The sequence below is a fragment of the Quercus robur genome, chromosome 1 (assembly GCF_932294415.1).
Source record: "Quercus robur chromosome 1, dhQueRobu3.1, whole genome shotgun sequence".
Classification (NCBI taxonomy): Eukaryota; Viridiplantae; Streptophyta; class Magnoliopsida; order Fagales; family Fagaceae; genus Quercus; species Quercus robur.
Window position 1 is genome coordinate 51,945,413 of NC_065534.1, and position 22,153 is coordinate 51,967,565.

Consider the following 22,153-nt stretch of genomic DNA (forward strand, 5'->3'; position numbering starts at 1 on the left):
AGAACTGAGAGTGCACAGTGACCGGTGAGAGAATAAAAGAATGAAAAAAATAAATGAGTTTTTATTATTTTAATCGGCAAGTTGATTAAAATTTTTTTTTTTTTTTAGATGAGTGCTACAGTGCACATCTATCTATAGATGTGCACCGTAGCAAATCAGCCAAATTTTATGGCTTTGACTCCACTGCTGTGAGCTTATTTTGCTATATTGGTGGAGCTAAAATAGCATTATAGCTTTTTAGCTCCACTGCTGCAAATGCTTTTATTATTATTATTATTATACTAAATTTAAGTGCTAGCTTACACCCAAGAAAAGTCAAAGTGGTGTGTGTCACTGTCCGACTGCCATCCAACAAGGACCAGACAAGTCGGACCCAAATCCGGTCGTCGGCGGGTCTGAAAATTTTCCAGTTGAGTCAAGCGTTGGACTAGGCGCAAAAAAACTAGCGGTGGCATGCATGTGAAGACACTAAGATTTAAAATTTTGACTTTGGAGGGCATGCATTTGAAAGAACCACTTTGACTTTGAAGATATGGGAATAATGTATTTTGTTCCCACTTTGAATAAGTTACCAAACTAAAAACAATTAAAACTAGTATAATGTTGTTCTTGGCTAGCCTGGTCTTTTGATTTGCTACACTCCTTTACTTCTTGGTAATTGCTGCTGCCAGGGTGGCATACATGAAAAAAGAAAACATTGGATTAGTGTTTTCTTTATGGAGTGACTACATAATTTGGTTATTAAATGCTAGTTCGGTTGAAATTTAGAATTGTCTTGGATCTCAACCACTGGAATAAGTGTTTAGGGTTTAGGGTTTGAGTTCGAAAATCTCTGACATAAATATAAATTCTATAGATAGTGATTCCATCATCATCAACTATTATGAATGGTTTTTCCATTCTGCACCAAGTCCCAGAAGGGCATGTTGGGGTTTACTGGAGAGGAGGTACCCTTCTAAAGACAATTAATGATCCTGGTTTCAGTACGATCCTTTCTTTATGATTTTCATTCAGCAGTTGCTTTCCTAGCACTTATGAAATGTCTGCTTGTACTTAATTTTCAGGTTTTCATCTGAAGCTGCCTTTTATAACCCGTTATGAGCCTGTTCAAGTAACCCTTCAGACCGATCAGGTAAAATTCGATGAATTTGAAATTGAAAATTGAAGAATTTCATCTTGTCAATCTAATGCTCAAATCCTTCCTGTGAATGTAATTGCAGGTGAGTGATATTCCTTGTGGTACAAAAGGAGGTGTAATGATCAACTTTGAGAAGATAGAGGTAAAGTTACAAGATGTTGCTCTTTATTCACATTGTGGTTTCGCTAGGGTTTGAAATGCTCAGCTTATATATGCCTTTTCAGGTTGTTAACCGGCTTCACAAGGACTATGTGCATGACACTTTGCTGAAATATGGGGAGCAGTATGACAAGATATGGATATATGACAAAATTCATCATGAGATCAATCAGTTCTGCAACTCTCATTCTCTTCAGCAAGTCTACATTGATGTTTTCGATCAAGTATGGATACTAAAGAAAACATACTCTTTGGAAAATGTTTTGGGAGCTTCTAATTTTGCTTGCTATTAAAGTAGTGTACTTTTCTTCTTTTGCTTTAGTAGTTTAATCTGATAGATTGTTTAGCATAGTGAAATCTTAAACTTAAAGTTGAACAATTTGATCCCTCCCCAAAATAAAGTCCCTGCAAGTTGTGCCATGTTCACTTCCAAGGATTTGTTAGAATAATGTGGCCCAATGTGATATTTTATGATGTCTCTATTATCAATAAATAATTATTCAAAATTTATTGTGAAATTATGCAATATTTTTATGATATAAAATATTGGTATATTAAAATATGTCTACTTGATTTGGTAGACTAAGATTATGAATGCATTCATTATAGTCCTTGACTTGACCATATCCATCCTGATGTAGTCTATTCTTATAGATATATTTTTGGACCATGATGGAAATGATGTGCAAGTTAAAATTGCTCAGACGATGAAAGATAATAAGGGCTAGTCTTTTGATGGTTAATACATAATAATCTCAGCAGTCCTTTCATGATGAGATTCATGCATGTTGAGCAATTGGCTGTAATAAATCTATCATATCATTGTCAGTATCTTGGCCTCCTATTAGAAGTTTGATTCTAGATATGAACGATAGATGAATCCATGCGTTAGTATGAACTTACAAAAGTAATGACCCGTTAATGAACTTCTTTATTAATGAATCTTATTAAAGAAGTTGTTTATTAATGAATGCAACATATCTATTACAAGAATTTTTATTACGATAGGAAGGATTTTATGCCTGGTCATGTCCATTTTGAATGTTATAAATATTATCTAGGCCATACTTGCAAGGAATGTGAGAAGAGAAAAGAAAGCTCTTGTTACAATGTAAACTTGCATTGCAAGTACAAGGTAAACATAAAGATCTTAAAAAAAAAAAAAAAAAAAACAAAACAAAAACAAAGCTCAAACCAACTGGCATACTTGAAGGGGGGAAAAAAGTGCACCTCACTAATTGAATAAACCAAAAAAACACTATTCATGAGCCTTTGGCTCTTTTTATATAGTTAATAGATATGCCAACTTACATAAATATTTAAAAAAAAAAAAAACTTTAGGCACTGTAGAAATTAATGTTAAAATGTTCTGGACTTAACATTTTTTTATTTGATCTATAAGAAATTGAGATCTCAACAATTGTGAAAATATTATGATAACAATAAATGTTGTAACATTTTCTCAAAATATTTATTTTTAGTTGTAATTGGTCACAATCTCATATTTTATTATTTTATTATTTTATTTAGACTTGTAAGAAATTGACACGTCAATAATTGTGAAAATATTGTAAAATTTGGTTTGTCAGTATAACAATATATATATATATATATATATATATATATATATATCAGCTTACATAAATATTTAAAAGAAAAAAAAAACACACAAACTGATTACTGAAAAAAAAAAAAAAAAAAAAAAAAAAAAAAACGCTTTAGGCATTGTAGCTACCGTGCCAGTTGAATAAACCAAAAACACTACACAATAAGTGTTGTAATATTTTCTCAAAACATTTATTTTTAGTTGTGGTTGGTCACAGTCTCATATTTTATTATTTTATTTTGGCTTGTAAGAAATTGACACGTCAATAATTATGAAAATATTGTGAAATTTTTTGTGTCAGTATAACAATATTTATACCAGCTTACATAAATATTTAAAAGAAAAAAAAAACACAAACCGAGTATTGAAAAAAAAAAAAACTTTAGGCACTATAGCTATAGTGCTGGTCAATAATTGTGAAAATATTGTGAAATTTATTGCGTCAGTATAACAACATATATACCAACTTACATAAATATTAAAAAAAAAAAAAAACCTTTAGGGACTGTAGCTGTAGTGCCGGTTAACTAAACCAAAAGTACTGTATATAAAGAAGAAAGAAAAAAAAAAAAAACAAAAAGCACAAAACAAACCAAAAAGAAGAAGAAGAAGAAGAAGTGAAACCAAAGCGCTACAGCAGCATAGACGGTTTTATACAGTTAATAGACAAATTGTCTTCAATCTTAAATTCAATCCCCTCACATGTTATGTGTCTAGTCAATTGTAGAACCTCCAAGTACACGTTAGCTTGTTTCTAAAAAAAAAAAAAAAAAAAGAAGTACACGTTAGGTCTAACCGTTTAACCAATAAGCCCGTGACCAATAATCCCGTATAGGTAAGCATAGTATCGGTCACAAAAAGGTTGACTCCTGAGACTCCCATTAGGACACAACTTTTAACACAATTTTATACTACAATTGCCATATAATAAGTTATGATAGATAAAAGTATGTTCCATATGATCCACTGACATATTCTTACTAATCACAATTTACCTTGTGACACAAAATTATATTAAAAGTTATATGTCTAACATAATTCAAAACTTCCCTACGTTGAAAGGGAATCTGCCAACCTGCCACATCACGCAAAACACCCTAAAGCTACTGTTTGTCTTATATATAAATCTATTAGAAGTTTGATTCTAGATATGAATGATAGATGAATCCATACGTTAGTATGAACTTACAAAAGTAATGACCCATTAATGAACTTCTTTATTAATGAATCTTATTAAAGAAGTTGTTTATTAACGAATGCAACATATCTATTACAAGAATTTTTATTACGATAGGAAGGATTTTATGCCTAGTCATGACCATTTTGAATGTTATAAATATTATCTAGGCCATACTTGCAAGGAATGTGAGAAGAGAAAAGAAAGCTTTTGTTAATCCTGACCAGCTGAGGAGAGCAATGATGCAGGAGCATCTTCTAAGCTGTTTTAAGATGTTTTTATTTGAGCTCAAGCTAGCAGCCTTAGCTGTTGAGAACAGTTAGTTACAGCTCTCTTTGTGTCCAAACAAGAGCCTTAAGGCAGTTAGCTTATATGGCAATCATTCATATTTGAATTAGTTAGTCTTGTTAATGAATTAGTTACATGTATTGGATGTAAGTAGTGTTAGTTTGACACTTGGCAAGATACTAATGGTAGTTAGTTGTAGGACAGATTATATAAATACTCTTGTACTCATTTTGTAACTAAGTTTTTTGAGAATTAGTGATTTTAAGCCTTTGTGTGCTTTTCATTGGAATTTAGTGTTCTTGTAGAGGTGCGTAACCACCTAATAAATGTTCTAGAACAAAGTTTAGCTACAAAATTAGTTGTAGTCTTAGATTACAAACTTACTTAATATCTTTTTAGTGGATGTGAATTTTGACAAATCCACCATTGGATTACATCTTTTTCTTATATCATCCATGCTTGCAAAATTTCAAGAAAATTAAAGATCAATAGTTATGTCATCAATAAATTTTTTAAATTGTAAGTTTTTGTAATTTAAAATTATGCACAAAATATAAGTTTATAGATCATATAGTAAATGATATCCGATTGACACAAAATTTAACATGTGTATTAAGGACGTAAAGAACATGCAATTCAATGGTTAGATTTTCAAAATATGTTGTAGTATTTATTTTATTGAGTGAGTTTATAGCCTTAAGCTACAACCAATTTTGTAGCTAAACTTTGTCCAATGTTCTAAGCAACTCTCATTGCTAAATAAACCCAAAATAGTTCAGCTTACACATTCCCTAAACCAAGCATCCTGATTGCTTGTGAGGTCCTTGAATAATATAATCTAGGAAGAAATTTTTCAGATCTTATTATTGATTTTTATTACATATGCACATGATATTATTGTTAATTGATAGATATATTATATTTGTTTCTCTTGAATTAATTTTTAAGTAAAATTCTAATGGGATTATCTCTCTTCGGGAATCTAACCTGTTTAGACTCAACCCATAATTTGTTTATAAACAGGTTAGTCATGTTGGGTTCATGGGTCGTGTCAGATTTTGTCATCTCTAAGTTGGTGTGAAGTTGCCAGCATTATAACCATACTTCATATAGTTGTGTAACATTATGGTACCATCACCATGAGCTAGTGTAGTGTTTATGAAATCCTTTTCTATTTATTTATTTCATGTTATATTGACAAAGCATTTGACTCTCACAGATTGAAGAAAAGATGAAAGATGCTCTCCAGGGTGACTGCAGATGTAATGCTCCAGGTATTGAAATCATCAGTGTTCACGTTACAAAGCCAACCATCCCAGAAAGCATAAGACGCAATTTTGAGCACTTGGATGAGGAACGCACTAAGGTTCAGTTTCTTTTTCCTGAATATGAGAGAAGGTCCTTTTACTTTTATATTCCCCTGTTAGTTAAGCAAAGCAAATAGACAGACACACACACAATATGATTCTTGATATGCGGATTCTTTACAAATTAAATGTGTTTTTAATGCCCTTTAAGCCAATTAGCCTTGGTCCAATGAGCATTAACATCACAAACTTTTTTTGCTTATACCCAATTGTTGTACATGCATGTGTTTGCACCCACAACCGGTCAGTGGCAAACATATTGGATAATTTATTATATAATAAGCCTCCGAAGTTAATAGAGTGCATCATTCTGTGTTTTATGTTGTTACTTTGTTAGGTCCAAATTGCTATTGAGAAACAGAGAGTGGTTGAGAAAGAGGCAGAGACGAATAAAAAAAAGGCTATCAGTGAAGCTGAGAATAGTGCAAATGTGGGAAAATTCCTTATGGAACAAAAGTTGATGGAAAAGGATAGTGCTAGGAAGCAGCAAGAAATTGAGAACTAGATATACATGGATCGGCAAAAAATTAAAGTCGATGCAAATCTCTACCGGTAAAAGTTCCATTCACTTTTCAGTTTAAAAGATATGATTTTTTTTTTTGGGAAGATATGAATAGTTTAAACTTTAGATATGAATATGGTACTATAGAAATGACTAATGTTATTGCTCTCTCTACGTTTCTATTGAATTGAAGGAAGCTAAAGCAAACAAGTTGAAGCTTACACCGCAATATCTGGAGCTTAAATTCATCGAGGCCATGGGTGTGACTAAAAAAATTTCCATCTGAGGAAAATGTTGCGATTAAAAAAATTTCATTTGAGGAAAATGTCTTCGTTTACTCTATTGTGTTTATGTACAGGTGTGCGCGCAGGCTGCTTGTGTACTTCCTGTAACAGCTGAATATCTTCACTTGCCTCTAATTCTTACAAGTATGATTAGGGATGTTTGCGGTGTGGTGTGGTATGGTGCGGTTTTGGGTCATTTTTAGCACCGCACTTTGCGGTGTGGTTTAGCTAAAACCATAACTACACCGCAAAAGTTTAGAGTTTAATCAAAACCATAACTGCACCGCATCTCATTTTTATAGTCACATGTGCAGTACTATGTATAAGATGCGAATTGAAATTAGTATATTTTTCAAATTTTGGGCTTTTCCTACCCAGTCCAAAACTAATTTTTCTCTTTTTTTTTTGGCTAAGTTTTAAATTATTGAGCTAGTTTTTCTTTATTTTGGGTTGACTTTTCTAGTCAACACTTGCTAGGACTATCAAACTATATATATATATATATATTTTTTTTTTTTGAAAACTAGGGTTAATTATTAAACTATTAATAATATATTTAATATTAAAAATAAATAAATATATTAATATATAGAAAGGGTGTGGTGCGGTTTATGTGGTTTTCTTATTATAAAACCATAAACCGCACTGCACCATGCGGTGCGGTGCACTATTACTTACGATGTGGTGCAGTTATTCCATTTTATGGGCGATTTTGGTGCGATTTTTGTGATTTATGCGGTTTGGTGAACACTCCTATATATGACATTATGTACAACATTATGTGTGATATTATGTTTATATGAAATTATGTACAACATTATGTATTAAATTAATAAAAGTTATTTTATTATCTAGAATAATGGCAACATAAATGTTTTGATATTATCATAAAGTCTTTGAGATGCATTGTATGTAATTTTATATGACTTAGTTATAGAATATATATATATCACAACTTTCTTGTAAATTCAATATTTTGATTTCGTGGCTAGTTATTAAATTTGGCATTTTATATGCAAAGACTATAATATGTCAATTAAGATGGTTTGTCTTGATCATAGAAATGGAGACTTCTAATTGATATTTTAATGTATTAAGTGTATAAGATACATTGAATTGGACCGTGTGAAATTATTTATAGCTATAATTGGAATATTAAATGTCATGATTTTTGTAGGGACACGTTTTGCAGCCCAAGATGTATGGGATCTTGGACCAGTGAGCCCGGTATAATAAATTTGTAGAGAGTGGGTCAAAGATCTAGGCATTAGTGCATGGATAACAGTTAATATGGTGTTCATGACAATCAAGCAAAGATGAACTGAATTTATCAAAGAAGGTTAGTCCTCGGCACAATCCGAGGAGCTTTTTTCTAGTATGTCTTGAGTGGTAGTGGTCACCAAACCCTCAGATTGCCTCCCGCCCCCCATTTTATACTAGCTTCCTTCCTCTCCCCAACGTCCATGTGTAGATTTAGATTCATAGTGCTGATATTTGTCCCATCAGCCCTTCCCCAAAGTCGTTGGGAGTGGTTGTAAATACTGAAAAGCATGTCTCTATTAGGTACAGAGCACTTAATGCAACAATGGCAGTTTTCCCTTAGATATTTCCATTCCTTCCGTTGTCCTTTTCTGTCTTCACTTATCCTATTCCATGGAATGACCCGGAGTATCACTCTCAGTGGTAGGCCGTTCCCTTTGTCCTCGGCCATACCTGGCCGAGGAGGGGTTCTTCCCATGGTCGAGGAGGGGTTCTTCATTGGACTGGGCCTTTGGCCCAACATATATATTGATACGGGCTCCCTGGTTTGTTACCCCCACAATTTTCATTTACATAAATTATCAATTTTGAGGGAATTGTGAATGTGGATACGAAATGTTGTTTTCTTTGATATATTAGGAGTGAAATTTATTTTGACCAAAACCTCAATACGTTGGGAAATCACAAGTAGGTTGTGTTTGAATGACAACATTTGGATTTGAATTTAAAAACCATTGATTTCAAATGCCTTGATTTGAAATCTCTTGATTTTAAAATTCATTGTTTGAGTCTTTTTAAACAATGAAGGATTTGAAATTCTATTGTTTGGATACATAAATTTGGATTTAAGATTAATAAAATATATATTTTAATTATATTTTTTCTTAATCTTTCTACATTTTAATTTTAAATATATGAGGTAATACTGATAATCCAATTGACAAAATGATGACTAAATATCTTTAGTCATAGCCAACTAAAAAAATATCTTGCAAACTATTGACAACTAAAATGTTTTATATTAGCTAGAGAGGACATCTAAATGCAGGTTTTTTTTTTTTTTTTTTTTGACAACATTCAAAATCTCAAACTAAAAAATTATTCTAAAGCTCTTAACAACTAAAAAGCTATATATATATATCATGAGAGACAGATTAAAAACCCAAAATGTGTCTTTTACACAACTTCCAAAAGAACAAATTAATGGGGACTAAGTAGAAGTCGAATCCAATCCTTCTTATCATCATCATTTGAAAGAATTTTCAAATACTTAAAAAGTCCCTTGCACCTCTATGCATTAACTTCTCAACTATTTTGAATATTTCAAGCCGCGTGAGTCCTTACACCTTTGAAACCACTATATGTATCTCTTCACCAAAACGTTGTGGATGCTCTTGATTTTTCTTTGCTGTGAAGTACTTTTTAAGAGAGGAACCATTATTTGTAACAACTTCAACTAGTGGATCTTTCCTACTCCTTTTTCTTTGGTGAGGCTCAACCATAAAACTTATTGATACCGAATGCTGACATGGTTGTTGTGCAATAGGAAAAATCACCTCATTTTCTCCTTCCTCATCCATAATTTCTACTGCATTGTTCATACGTTCTACTCTAATGCTAGTAGCTCTATCTCTCCCACACAAGATCTAAATGTGCTTCAAATTTTCAATAACTTTGTTTTTATAAGCACCCGCTTTTGCATGTTTCTAAAGAAGTAAAAACAAAAAATAAAAAAATACAAGCAATGAGTAACATAATAAAAACAAAACAATTGAAATCTACAAATTTATAATAGCAAATCCCAATAAATATTGTTCTCACAAAAAACCACAATTTAACATAAAATTCTAAGAATTTCAGAATTTGTTTTCCAAGATTTCACTTATTATAAAAGGCACTCAAATACTCACTAAAACCCCAACCATAAACCAGAAAATTAATCCCAAATGGTCTCTGAAATCAAGCCAAGAGCTCACTTAAACCATACAACCAAAAAAAAAAAAAAAAAAGAGAGCTCACAAACAAGAGTATGTACAAAAATGCATGACAGTTGCAAGGATGTTGACCAAGGGTACTTTACTCAACTCTCACAACCTTATTTGGTAATAAGGTTGTGTAAGTTGGGGTTGAAATCTTTTTAGTTAACATCCTGCTAAGAACACTTTTTCTCATAATTATGTCTACTAGGACTTTTATTATTCTTTGTTGTCATGTGCATTAGTTTTCGTTTGAGCTAATCATTATTCTATCATATATATTTTGGAGTATTCTTTGTTTTGTGCATAGACTGGTTCTCAGGCATATCCTGCAAAGAGAGTCAGAACCTAAATTATCAATTGATGACTTTGGAGGATTTCACATAATGTGATTAATTAATTGAATATTTTAGATTAGTTGTTGGTTGTAGTTGTGGATTTTGTAATTCTATTGTCTATAATCCAACTTGTTTAGTATACAGTCTATTTTTGTGTCTGTAGATTTGTTCTTATAAGTTGGATTTTTAGATGTTGTCTATGTGCCAAAAGTATAGCAAGAAATAATAAAATTATTAGGCATAATTATATACATTTCAACCTTTTCAAGGTGACAAAAAAGTGAACATCAATGTGCTATTACATAACTTCAATAAATGATTATGTATCTTGATGGGTGGCTCCTTAAGTTTATGTATTCTCTCCTTATATATTTGAAGTGGCTAAATGGTTTATGGAGTGGATTGAATTATAGATATAGGCAGCTACAAAACAATGGATTAAATGATCGAGTTAGCATGGAGATGCCAGTTGCCCCATTAAGATTAGAACTTGGTTGAAACAATAAACAGGTGGCTTTTCTAGCATGACAATTTTATTAATTAATTACAAGCATCCTCCTTTATGGCCAAGTTGAATTGCAAGAGAGAGTTACGAGGAACAAAGAACCCATAAAAATTAGACTTCAAAGCCCATTTTGCTAATTTATGGCCGCTCTCTTGGAAAACAGCCTAACAAACAAGCGTGTAAGCTCCTTACCTTTTCAATTGTATCCTTTATTAATGCCATGTTCTCTTCGGTGACTTGGTCTTGTAGGCTGTAGCCCATCAGCAGGCAGATCCATCAAAATTTTGACAAGGGCAACATGGATGCTATCAATTCAAAATCCATATACACCTTCGAGACAAACTGATTCTTCTAAACTAGGGAGTACACAATGTGAATGGCCCTGAACTGTTTTAGGAAAGCCCAAAATGACAACTAAGCGTGCGTTTGTGTGCTGCGTTTTGCAGCATTTTGCGTTTTAAGCGTGGGACCCAACACTGTTCACGCATCAGGCAGATTATTTGCTATACGGTGCGTTTTAAGTTTTTAGTTTTAACTCTTTATTTATTACAGTGTTTTTAATTTTCAGTTTTCAGCAAAATAAGCGGTATCCAAACAGACCCTAAATATATAGTAAAGTTCCCTTTCTCTAAGCCAATCCAAACCAATTAATCGAACCTGGATTATGCCTCAATAGAATTTTTCAATTGATTCACATGATTCTTCATCAAATGACCATGTAGTATCTATTCATTCAATCTCATATTTTGAGGCATAGGATCCAAGTATTTTTTTTTCACGCATCTATATTTCTTCCATCACCAACAATAAAACATGCTTCCCATCTCAATGTCAGAAAAATAATTTAATTCTTTTTTTTTTTTTGTATAAAATCATTTTTAATTCTTTATTTTTATTGAGTTTTTCTTTGTCCTTTCGCTCCCACTCCCTAGTCACCTCCACCGTCCCATTAATTGTTTATTTAAAAAACAAAATGAAGTGAAATAATATTGTAATTTCCTCTCCAATTTTTTCTAATTCCAAGTGGGTCATAATGCAATACTACAGAACACCCATGCTAATTTTTTTTCCCAACTGTTTCCACTTGGCTTTCCAGATGCAGCCATAACATATGGCCTGCTGAAAGGTAATTCTACCTTATAGTAAATAAAAGAAAAAGAAAGAAAAGGGAGCCACAAGAGAAAATATCTAAAAACACATTGCAAGAGCAGCTTTCAAATTTCGTAGGCCATTGATCACAAATATGGACTCGGGAGAATAGTTGTGGGCAAGGTTGTCAAAATCAGGATCCTATGTAGGATCATGGATTATAAAATTCTACCTATTTTCAGATTTTAAGCAAAAAATGGATTGATATAACTTTAAAATGTGAATTTATCCATAAAAAACAAAAATTTGTGTCATATAATATTAGATTTTTTTTTAGAGGAGGCAGAGGGATAGCTTCGGCCTGTTGAATGTTTCTAAATATTTAGGTTTTTTTGGTTTAAACTTCAAACTTAAGTACTATAGGCTTTTTTGAGATTTTATGTTGATATAGGGATTGTTATTGGGCTGCTGAAAACCAGTTGGGCTCATGGGTTTAGTTCTTAGCCCCAACCAATCCCATAAATAAGTAAAAATATAAAAAAAAAAAGACCCCAAACCAAAAACACGCATTTTGGTAGGATCAGTAGAATCTCATACAATCCTCATTTTTACGATCCTACTTTGATTCTAAACTTTTTGATAAGGTAAGATCATAAAATGTGCAATTCTACGATCCATATCGCAATTTTGACAAACATGATTGTGGGGAAAATAATGGGCTAGTGATAGTTGAACTTGTACAATGATTGAGCAATGTTCCCAGTGTTGTCATTTGATAGTCCAGCCTAAACTTGGGTTTAAGCTTAACTTGTATGTTAAACAAACAAACATTAACAAGCTTTTTTTCAAGTCAAGCCCAAGTTACTCCAAAACTTGTTTTTATTTATAGTCTTACCCGAATGGTACCTTCTCCCGCCCCTTTAACATTTCAATCCCATGTTGAAGGTTTAAACCCTCCTAAAAAATTAAAACAAAACAAGACAAAAAACTCAAGCACCAACAAGTTCACATGGATGGTCATGCTGGCTATTTCTAGAATCTCTAGATGACTTATACCGCATTAGTTAGGGTAGGTCTCACCGCACCTGTTATCAGTCAAAACAAAGATGATTTCTTTAGAGTCATGAAGGACAAAAAAACTATTACAACATTTCGATCCAAATATGGTGTTCTTTGCTTTCACTTCAAAAAGAGTTCTTGTGCTGATAATTAATTGTACAAACACACCATGCAACGTCACATTGTAGGAAACAAACTTCGGACACGCATAAAGAAGTGGTCACTAGAAATTTATTTCCTCATATTAAAACTTTGACCACACAGGCTATAGTTACCACTGCAATTTGAGTTCAAGTTGATAAGCATCTGTTTATATTATGATGAATGTTGAAGATGCTTCACAGTCTCATAAACAGCTGAAAAATCAAGGTCCCCCAACCCCATGCTTTTGGCCTTCTTGAAAGCCTACAGAAGAAATAAACATCAAGTTTTTAGTTCTAATAATCAATTAGGTTCCAGTTATACCTAAAACCTGGATCCCCATATCAAACATCTGAAGTACTTAAATATGTCATACTTTTTACATAATCGCAAAATGCCAGAGCTTTTCTGTTCATAATACAAGAATCATCAACATTGATATAAACAGGAGAGATCTTAACAAGTTCTGCATTCCACAACTGATACATCAAGTATTGTGACTTCCACAAAATTATCAGGCCAACTCCAATATTTAAATCATTTTTTCTCTAACTAAAATAAGCAAAGAGAATAAGACCATGTAACCTAGAAAATGAAATGAGTTGGTTTGGGAGGAAACGCCATCCCAAACCAAAACCTGTTTTAGATGTTGATTCCAAAACTCTATCCTAAATTCATGTCAAATTTAAGAAATGAACCAAAACTCACCCTATTGATACTAACAAACCTGAAACCCAAGCATCTTAATCGAATAAATAAACCTAATTGTCACTCATCAATATATCAGAAAAAGGACTCAGAGGGAGAGAAAGGTCAGACACCTCAAAGTAAGGACTTCTTACTCCTATGATCAAACCCCTCACACCCTTCCTACATACCTGAAAACCCAAGAATCAACTTATCCAACCTGATAAAACAAACCTCATTCGCTAATCATCAACAAACACACATCCATACACACACACATATCAAATGAAGGTTGTCTTAGTTATAATCTGTTAACAACCAAAATCAATTTCACAACATAAATATAGATACTGACCAATTCTTAAATAAATGGAAGCAATATGAAACAGTAAGGAAAAAGGGAGAGAAATCTAAGGTCAAGAGACATATCAATTAGTAGCAAGAACCATGGTCATCAATAGTAAAAGCATAATAGTATAAGGGGATGAGAATCCTAATAAATATTAATTTCTTCTTCTTTTTTGGATAAATCCTGATAGTATATTACTTTTCATCCTACTGAATGTAGGAATTTTAACAAGCAAAGCCATGCTTAGGCTTCAATCTCTTTGCTTGATATCAATCCTTGGAGATACCATAGCATCAGTTTTTTGTATTGTCATACGAAGAATGCAGAAGGAACAATTTCAACTCCATTGAAGGCCTCTCAAAACCCTCAAATGCTCTACAATTATGCTCCCTCCAAACAATCCACATCAGGGACAAGGGAACTGCACACCAAACAGTGCCACATCTCATCTAACAAAACTCCCCTTCCAGCAAGCTAAGACCTCAATGATGTGAGAAGGCCTAACCCACTGAACCCTGAATAAACAGAAAACCAGGGACCACAATTCCCTAGCAGCACACCTTATTAGTAGCTTCTGTGTAATAGGGTAAATGTGGTAAAGATGGAAATGGAACTAATTCAAGAGAACCAGGGACATCATCTACCAAGAACATACAAAACACATAACCTCCGTCTATTCTCTTCTAATTCTCCCATCCCTTCTACATCATATTCCCTAAATGTTTTCATCTTTTTTATCTCTTGATTTCTAACTGCCTACTATTACTAGCAATTCAAAAGAAATAAACTCCATAATTTTTATTTTGGTGTTTGAAGGAAATTCAGTTTTTAAAAGATAAAAATTTTAATATTTCTTAATTAAATTTCTTGATGGTGTAAAAAGGTCCCTCCTAGGTTGGCGTTATTTTCATAGTTTGCTGCTTTCAGTGAGATTTGATAATCTTTGAAAGCAGAGAATTATTGTGATAGACTGGTGTCGTATGTGAAAACGGAGTGGGAATTGGTGGATCATCTTCTTCATTGCCCTATAGCATATGAGCTATGGACAATGGTGTTTAGCTTGTTTGGAATCCATTGGTTATGCCGCAAAGGGTCATTTAGTTGTTAGCTTCATGGCAGGGCAACTTCAGCTAGCATCACAAAATGGCTATTTCAAGAGTTGTGCCGCATTGCATAATGTGGTGTATTTGGCGAGAATGGAATGCTATAAATTTTGACTATACTTGAGATTAAGTCTTTTTCTTTCTTTCCTCTTTGCTTGAGTGGAGTTAGCTTTACAAACATATTCATGTTCTACTCTTCCAAATTTGATTGACCATTGTAATTTGGGATCTAGATTGTATTGCACCCATAGTACATTCCCTGTGCACTTGGGTCTGTTTTGATTTCAATAAAAATTTTATTACTTATAAAATAATATATATATATATATATCTCTTAATTATATGCCAGAACTAACACTAATCTCTGCATATCCAATAGAACTGCAACCAGAAGAATCATGTATCCTGAAGTGCTCTGAGTCACACCAAACAAACCCAGATCTCTATATTTTGATCATCATTGTTTTGCATAGCGTCATTTTGTTCATCCAGATCAAAACCAAATCCACCACCATTTTCAATATATCCTCAGACCACTTTAGATCCTGCCACTAACCTGCAGCAGACTTAACAGACTAGAGTTCCTTTTTATGGATAACTTAGACTAAAGTTTGGAACTACACAATGTATTACCTAGCTCGGACATTTTTTATTTATTTTTGGGTGCAAAACTCAGAGAGTTATAAAGAAGAAAATCTATAGAAATGCAGAAGGCAAAGAATCATAAAAGAAAATTGTGAGTTAGAAGACACAAATAGAATATTAATTCTGAACCAAAATTAATTGCCAGGATTTTCATTCAGTGTAATTAAACAGGTTCTGAGTGTTCATAAAGTATTTGTACTCTATTACAAACTTTATTTCATCTTGTAATTAAAACTGGGTGAATGAACGTACAATGCACATGCTAAGTAAAATTCACATGTAAAATAAAGAAATATTTTCACAAAAGTCATTTAAAATGAACAATAAAATAGTGAAGTTATATGAGGGAAGCATATCATGTAGGACCTAGTTTTTTGTCAAAACTAAAAATTATGGTAGATAATTAAACCTCTTTTTAATTTTTTTTCAAACTTTTAGTAGTAGGATTTTAACTGAAATAGTAATTTAAACTTCTTGGAACTTTGATAATAGGGTTTCACCTAAAGTAGAATTAGCTACACAATTTTAAATTTTACACTTTTGTTAGTCAGGATTAAAAGTTTTATGTAAAATAATGGGCAAAAAAAACTGTCCACATCGCATAAAGGGGAAAAAAACAAAAATTTAAATAAAAATGGAGAGGGCATCCACTCTGCACAAATAAATGACGTATGACACAACTTAGAGCATCATACCAACTGATATCTTACATTAACAAAACTGCTTCTGCATATGTTTGCACAAAGGAAAGAAAGACAATAGAAGAGTATAACCTCATTGGCTGCAGCTGCAACTGGCATTGAAACTGCAATTGCATCACCTTGGGCAAGAGCCAACCTCATATCCTTTTGCTGATGTTTCAATGGAAAAGCAGGGGAGTAATTGTTCTGGATCATAGTGGGTCCTTTCAACTTGAACATTGGGTTAGCAATTGCACCCAGATCCTGCCAGAAAATAAATTATGAAGAATTAATTCCAATACCATATGTCAACAAAAAATTTTCTTGTCATACCAATACATCAAGAAGAGTCTTAGAGTCCAGTCCACTTCTGTCGGCCAGTACAAGTCCCTCTGAAAATGCATTCATCATACTGTAAAGGAGAAAACATCATAAAAAGTAGTCAACTACCATATAAAGGCCCACACATACCACAAGAAACTCAAGGAGAAGCAAGCTCAAATGCAAAGTGGAATCTTGACATTAGGTTTAACTTCTACGTAGGGCCTAATTGAGATCCCCCCAGAAGCTACCCTAGTTAGTGTTACGTCTTACTTTTTAGGTTTCTTGGCATCAAGGACTAGCTTGGTTCCATGTTGTACTTAACATTTCTAATAATTCATATTTTATAAATAACAAGTCTAATAATTCATAATAAACAGTCTTTCAAAAATTTCCTTAAGACTATTAATAAGAATAAACTAATTATGATAATACAAAATACATTTATTTCCCAATCCATTCTTGATTGATAAATTACCAAATTATTTATAAGAATAAAAAAATACATTTATTTCTAAGATATTATATAATTGATGGATATAATTACATTTATTTTGAAACCCACACTGACAAGCAAAGAAAGCATTCACCAAATGCTATTAAATAAAGACTTGCTTGCATTAGGAGAAGATATACCATAGAGAACAAAGAGATGTTGATAATTTACATATAAAAGTGACTACAAAAATTATATTAGTAGCAATCCATACTCTAATATTTAAGTTAGAAATACAGAACGATCACTTGATTGTTTACCTGTGCAAGTTAAAAGGGAAGTTGAGGCATGAACAAGAGTTCAACATCTCTATGGCAGAAGGATACTAAAAGTTGTTTTCAGAACTAGTATTATATAATTTGTGTTATTTTCTTTATTTGAAAGTTTAACAAGACTTGGGAATATCCATGTAGCCTTTGTCCCAGAAGTCTGGTATATTTGAGACCCTTTCTTTTTATATGAAAGACTTACGTAAATTTAATTAATAAATAATTATAATAATAAATATTTTCTATCCACCATGATTATTAGGGTCACCTATTGTTTATGCTTTCTTAGGTGTCATGGGTATCTGTAATTTCAGAATTTGTTGGACAATGGACATGAGCTGTACTTGTGGCCCATTTCATATTTCAGTCAAGGTTTTTTATTGGGTAGTTACATTTTAGTAGATTTAAAACCTAGTTTGTTCCATACCTTCTAATTAGGACTCCCATTCTGTATGTGGACATAAATTTTGAGGCTTCAAAATCATAATGTGGTGACATCTATTTAGATTTACATCACAAAAACCTTTCTTCCACGATCCAAAAGCATTCGCCTTTTTTTCTTTCCTTTGATTAGTATTTGAGCCTCACTTTTATCAGCCTAAATACTTGAACCCCAACTATTATTCTCAGGTACCTTTATAGCCCACCATAGCAGCCACCCAGAATTTGGGTTTTCTTGCTTGCTTCAACTCCAACCAGTACCTGTTTCTTTGTACTTTAGAAATCTTGGATTTCCTCTAATTTTCCTAACCTTTTCATTCTTGAAACTTTAACTATAGCATCCCAAAAGCCCTACAGTTCTTGCGGCCAGAAAATCCTGCAACACAATTTCTGTTTCCTACAACCCTTCCTATGTAGCACGGATACAGACATGATACGTAGTACGACATGATACATAGTACGGTGACATGGAATTTCTTGAAAAACCAGGATACGATACGTCGAGGATACGACAATTAATTAATTAACATTTATTTTTAGGTATATATATTTTATATTTGGAATAAGTTATGTTTATTTTGGACTTAAAAAGTATGTAAAGACAAAAAATATTGTTTAAAGTACAAACAACATTCAACATCAAAATAGAACAGTTGAATTAAAAAAAGATTTTTTCTTCCTAAGTGCGTGCTTGACACATTTGTGTCCATGTCAAATACATGTCTGACACCAGTACTAGCAATTTTGTGGTGTCTGTGCTTCCCAGAATCCTTCAAGAGTCATTGTTTCCAGTCCAACTTGAACCTCAAACCCTGTAATTCTGTTTCCCAGCAGCTTTAGACCATTAAAGCTTCAATCTCATTGTCTAGCCTTTCCCCAATTAAACCTAACAGTTCTAACTTTGTTTCTGTCCAATCTAGACTTCAAAATTAAGGAGGAAGTGCTTAACTATAGTATGTCGACTCACAGTAGGTGGATGGATTCCTCTCTAGTTTTTGTTTTTCTTTACAAGGGTTAAACTCTCCTTAGGACACAACATTTCAGAGTCCTTATACCATACAATAAATCTAAAAACGTGCGTAAGTTTAAGCAACGCATGAAGTTCTTGCTGTAGTAAAAATAAGGTAACAGTGTCTACAATCTGATACGTTTCAAGGGTACTCTTTTACATTTCAAGAAGCTTGCTTCCCCCTTTTCTTTTTCTTTAGGCCCTAACATCTGAAGTTAATTATGTATAGGATATTATAAGCTGGTATGCTTTGCAGCCAAGTCATGTTTAAAAAAATTTTAAAAAAAAAAAAAATCCAAAAAACAAATAAAAAATAAATACAATAAATCTAAGTGTGCAAAACTACTTTTCGCCAAACAAATCGAACTGTGACTGGGTGTCATATGCTAATTCTTGAACATCTTTGTCTAACCCCCTCCTGATTCAAAACCTCATCAGTATTTAGACTCAAAACCTACACTTAGTATCTGGACTATTGTCTGTGCAAGAAGTATCCATTTTCCTTATTCTATTCTAGGTCAGATGAGCAAAAAAAACAACCACTACCTGCCCATTATCATGTTGACAACAAGTTTCATCTTTGCTCCATTTCCAACCTGCCCTAGGAAGAAAGATTTCTTTCCCAAGACATCAAAAAATGGTATTGCTTCCTCATACAATGCCTGCATTTACAAACAGTGATATGATGAGATTAACAGTAAGATAGAAAAAATTCATGTGTACAGCAATAAAGGAAACGTGGTCTCTTATCATTTTGACAATGTTTAAAGAAAAATATTTCATCCTTTTTGTTGTTTATTGGTGGGATGCGATGCATCGCTCTCAATTGTAATGCCCAAAAAACCTAGTGTAATGCTAGATTTAACTATTTTTCTTTCGCCTTAAGTGACCCTTTTCTCTCTTTATTCTCTATTTACTATCTGATTTCTGTGCCCCAGCCCTCTGTTTAAATTATATCAGCCACACACTAATTTACCAACTCCCCCAAAATGCAAGCTAAAACCTAACCTTTTGCATATCTACATTAGATTGTATTAGATTTTACTAAATCAGCCCCAAAATTCTAATGTTCGAAACTGAGAAAAACCTGCACATTAAATTTGGTTAGGAAGTTCTTTGTCCTACATCACTGGCTTTAAGAGTGCAGTTCTTAATAGAAATTGGACCGGTTGCTATGAGCAGAGTATTGTAAAACCAGGGTAAAGGTGATAGTTCTGAATAAACCTAAATGGAGCAACACTAAACTAAAGTCATAATATGCTCATCCTGCCTTTTATACCCGCACATAAGAACATTCATGTGGAAAAATTGAAAATAAAAAGCCAATTGCGGTCACAGGACTAAGTAACTTTAAGCCAAATGTTTTTGTCAAAAGAGGCATTATTTTTAGATATGACAACCATTAAGGAAACTTATAATTTCTGGTATAATTTCTTTGGCATTTCTTATAAATTATAATTGAATGTTTTTGTTTATAAGCTTTCAAAGTAGGGTATACAGGTAACATGAGGAAGCTAGTTTCATTATTTTAAACATTTAAGTTTCATTTCAATTTTAGTGGATTGTCTATCCTCTTGCATATACTTCTCCTAGAGTACAAAGTATTAGAAGATGACTCCAGTATGTAGACATTACACCTTTAAAAACAAGATAGATAGATAGTATATGAATTTTTACCTTCTCCCCAGCAGCAAGGATTACCAACTGACCATCTTCGGCGGGCTTTTTGCTACCTGAAACAGGAGCTTCAAGGAAGTGACCACCCCTTGATGTAATTGCCTGTAAAATATTATTGGGCATTCAGGAATCTATACAGTAATTATTTATTTATGGATCAGATGTGAAAACACAATTTCAGGGAAGAATGATAAAAAGGAAAATGGAGGTCTCACCTCACTGATCTTTGAAGAAGTATCGACGTCAACAGTAGACATGTCAATGTAACCTTTTCCACTGACAACTTGCTCAAGAACCCCATCTGCGTCAAAAACCACCTTAAAAAGAAAGGCAGCAGTGATATTATTATGTTAATGGCCTTATTAACTGTAGGCAGCAGCAGAGAAGAAAGAAGCATAAAATAAAAACCAACCGAAAGAGCAGCTGATGGATCAGATAACATTGCAATGGTGTACTTGCACTTCTTCACTACAGCTGCTGGGGTTTCTCCAACAGAAGCACCAATCTCCACCAGCTCATCACACTGCAAAAAAACTAAATTCATAAATTGCTATCTGAGTTATTAAACAGAGAGAGTAGTAGTGGTAGTAGTTTTACCTTAGAGAGGGTTCTGTTCCAAACAGTGACCTTAAAGTCTTTTCGTAAGAGATTGGTGGCCATGGCCTTCCCCATTATACCCAGACCCAAAAACCCTACTTCCATAGCCATCTCTTCTTCTTCTTCTTCTTCTTCTTTTTTCTTTTTATTGTAAGTTTTAATGGTGTCCATATAAATATATATACATTCCCACTCTAGGAGAAAGTATATTCTCCGTATAGTGCCTCTTTATATTATTTTTTTTTTATAATAATAATAATAATAATAATAAAATCACCATCACTATTTTTTTTTTTTTTTTAATGAACACCACCACTAAATAACTTCCAATAACTTAATTTTCGCTCTCTATTTGTTTCGGTGATTATATATTCTAGAAAATGAGTCATATTCTAAAAAGTATTTTCTATAAAACTATATATTTTTCTATATTTGGTAGAAACCTTAAATGAGTTGAAAAATAATTTTCAAACTTTCCTTATTTAGTTTGATGTGAGATAAAATTATTTTCCAAAAAAAAATTAGTGGAAAACAACCTCTAAAAATAAAACATACTTTTTCAGTCGACCAAAAATAGTTTTCTGTTGACTCTTTTTTTTTTTTTTTAATACTACCAAACCCTGAAAAATATAAAAAAATTTCTTTGCACAAAGTTTTCCATCGAAACAAACAGTCATAATAAAATAATAATGATGTTTTTGAAATCAAATTAAACTTTCATTTTATTTATTTATCTATAAATTATTGTTGTTATTTTTGTCTCTAATTAGAGAGTTTTTTTTTTTTATATATATACAAGATAAAAATTATACTCGAACTTAATTTAAGTGTATATGTATGTGAAACTCCCTCCTAAAGATTTGAACCACAACCCTTACCCCCACACCCTATAAAAACTTATACTTATTAAGTGACCATCGCACCAAAAGTGTACGATGATAATTAGAAAGTTATACAATTTGACGGTCTCAAATAACATCTTGAGAAAGA

The 22,153-nt window shown here is 32.7% G+C and overlaps 2 protein-coding genes across 2 annotated transcripts; one reads left to right on the plus strand and one right to left on the minus strand.

Annotated features, from left to right (window-relative positions):
• Positions 1-887: 887 nt before the first annotated feature.
• On the plus strand, positions 888-6,240 carry LOC126712990 (uncharacterized). Its single transcript, XM_050412575.1, has 6 exons — positions 888-947; positions 1,058-1,132; positions 1,221-1,280; positions 1,363-1,521; positions 5,588-5,794; positions 6,073-6,240. The coding sequence occupies exons 1-6, from the start codon at positions 888-890 to the stop codon at positions 6,238-6,240; spliced, it is 729 nt and encodes a 242-aa protein (XP_050268532.1).
• A 6,599-nt stretch (positions 6,241-12,839) lies between these two features.
• LOC126691639 (glyoxylate/succinic semialdehyde reductase 1) lies at positions 12,840-21,328 on the minus strand. The gene is made up of 8 exons (XM_050386687.1): positions 21,164-21,328; positions 20,979-21,089; positions 20,782-20,883; positions 20,567-20,668; positions 19,436-19,551; positions 16,687-16,765; positions 16,447-16,617; positions 12,840-13,153 (listed from the first exon to the last, which is right to left on the minus strand). The coding sequence occupies exons 1-8, from the start codon at positions 21,272-21,274 to the stop codon at positions 13,064-13,066; spliced, it is 882 nt and encodes a 293-aa protein (XP_050242644.1). The 5' UTR covers positions 21,275-21,328; the 3' UTR covers positions 12,840-13,063.
• Positions 21,329-22,153: the final 825 nt, after the last annotated feature.

What these genes read in the sequence shown, in the direction of transcription:
- LOC126691639 (XM_050386687.1), bottom strand. Translation starts at nt 21,274, where the DNA reads ATGGCTATGGAAGTAGGGTTTTTGGGTCTGGGTATAATGGGGAAGGCC. An exon ending in ATCCATCAGCTGCTCTTTCG is followed by an intron (nt 20,884 to 20,978) that starts GTTGGTTTTTAT and finishes TTTCTTTTTAAG; the next exon opens with GTGGTTTTTGACGCAGATGG. An exon ending in TTGCAGCTGCAGCCAATGAG is followed by an intron (nt 13,154 to 16,446) that starts GTTATACTCTTC and finishes TTTCTTCTGTAG; the next exon opens with GCTTTCAAGAAGGCCAAAAG.
- LOC126712990 (XM_050412575.1), top strand. Translation starts at nt 888, where the DNA reads ATGGTTTTTCCATTCTGCACCAAGTCCCAGAAGGGCATGTTGGGGTTT. An exon ending in TAACCCTTCAGACCGATCAG is followed by an intron (nt 1,133 to 1,220) that starts GTAAAATTCGAT and finishes ATGTAATTGCAG; the next exon opens with GTGAGTGATATTCCTTGTGG. An exon ending in TCAACTTTGAGAAGATAGAG is followed by an intron (nt 1,281 to 1,362) that starts GTAAAGTTACAA and finishes ATGCCTTTTCAG; the next exon opens with GTTGTTAACCGGCTTCACAA.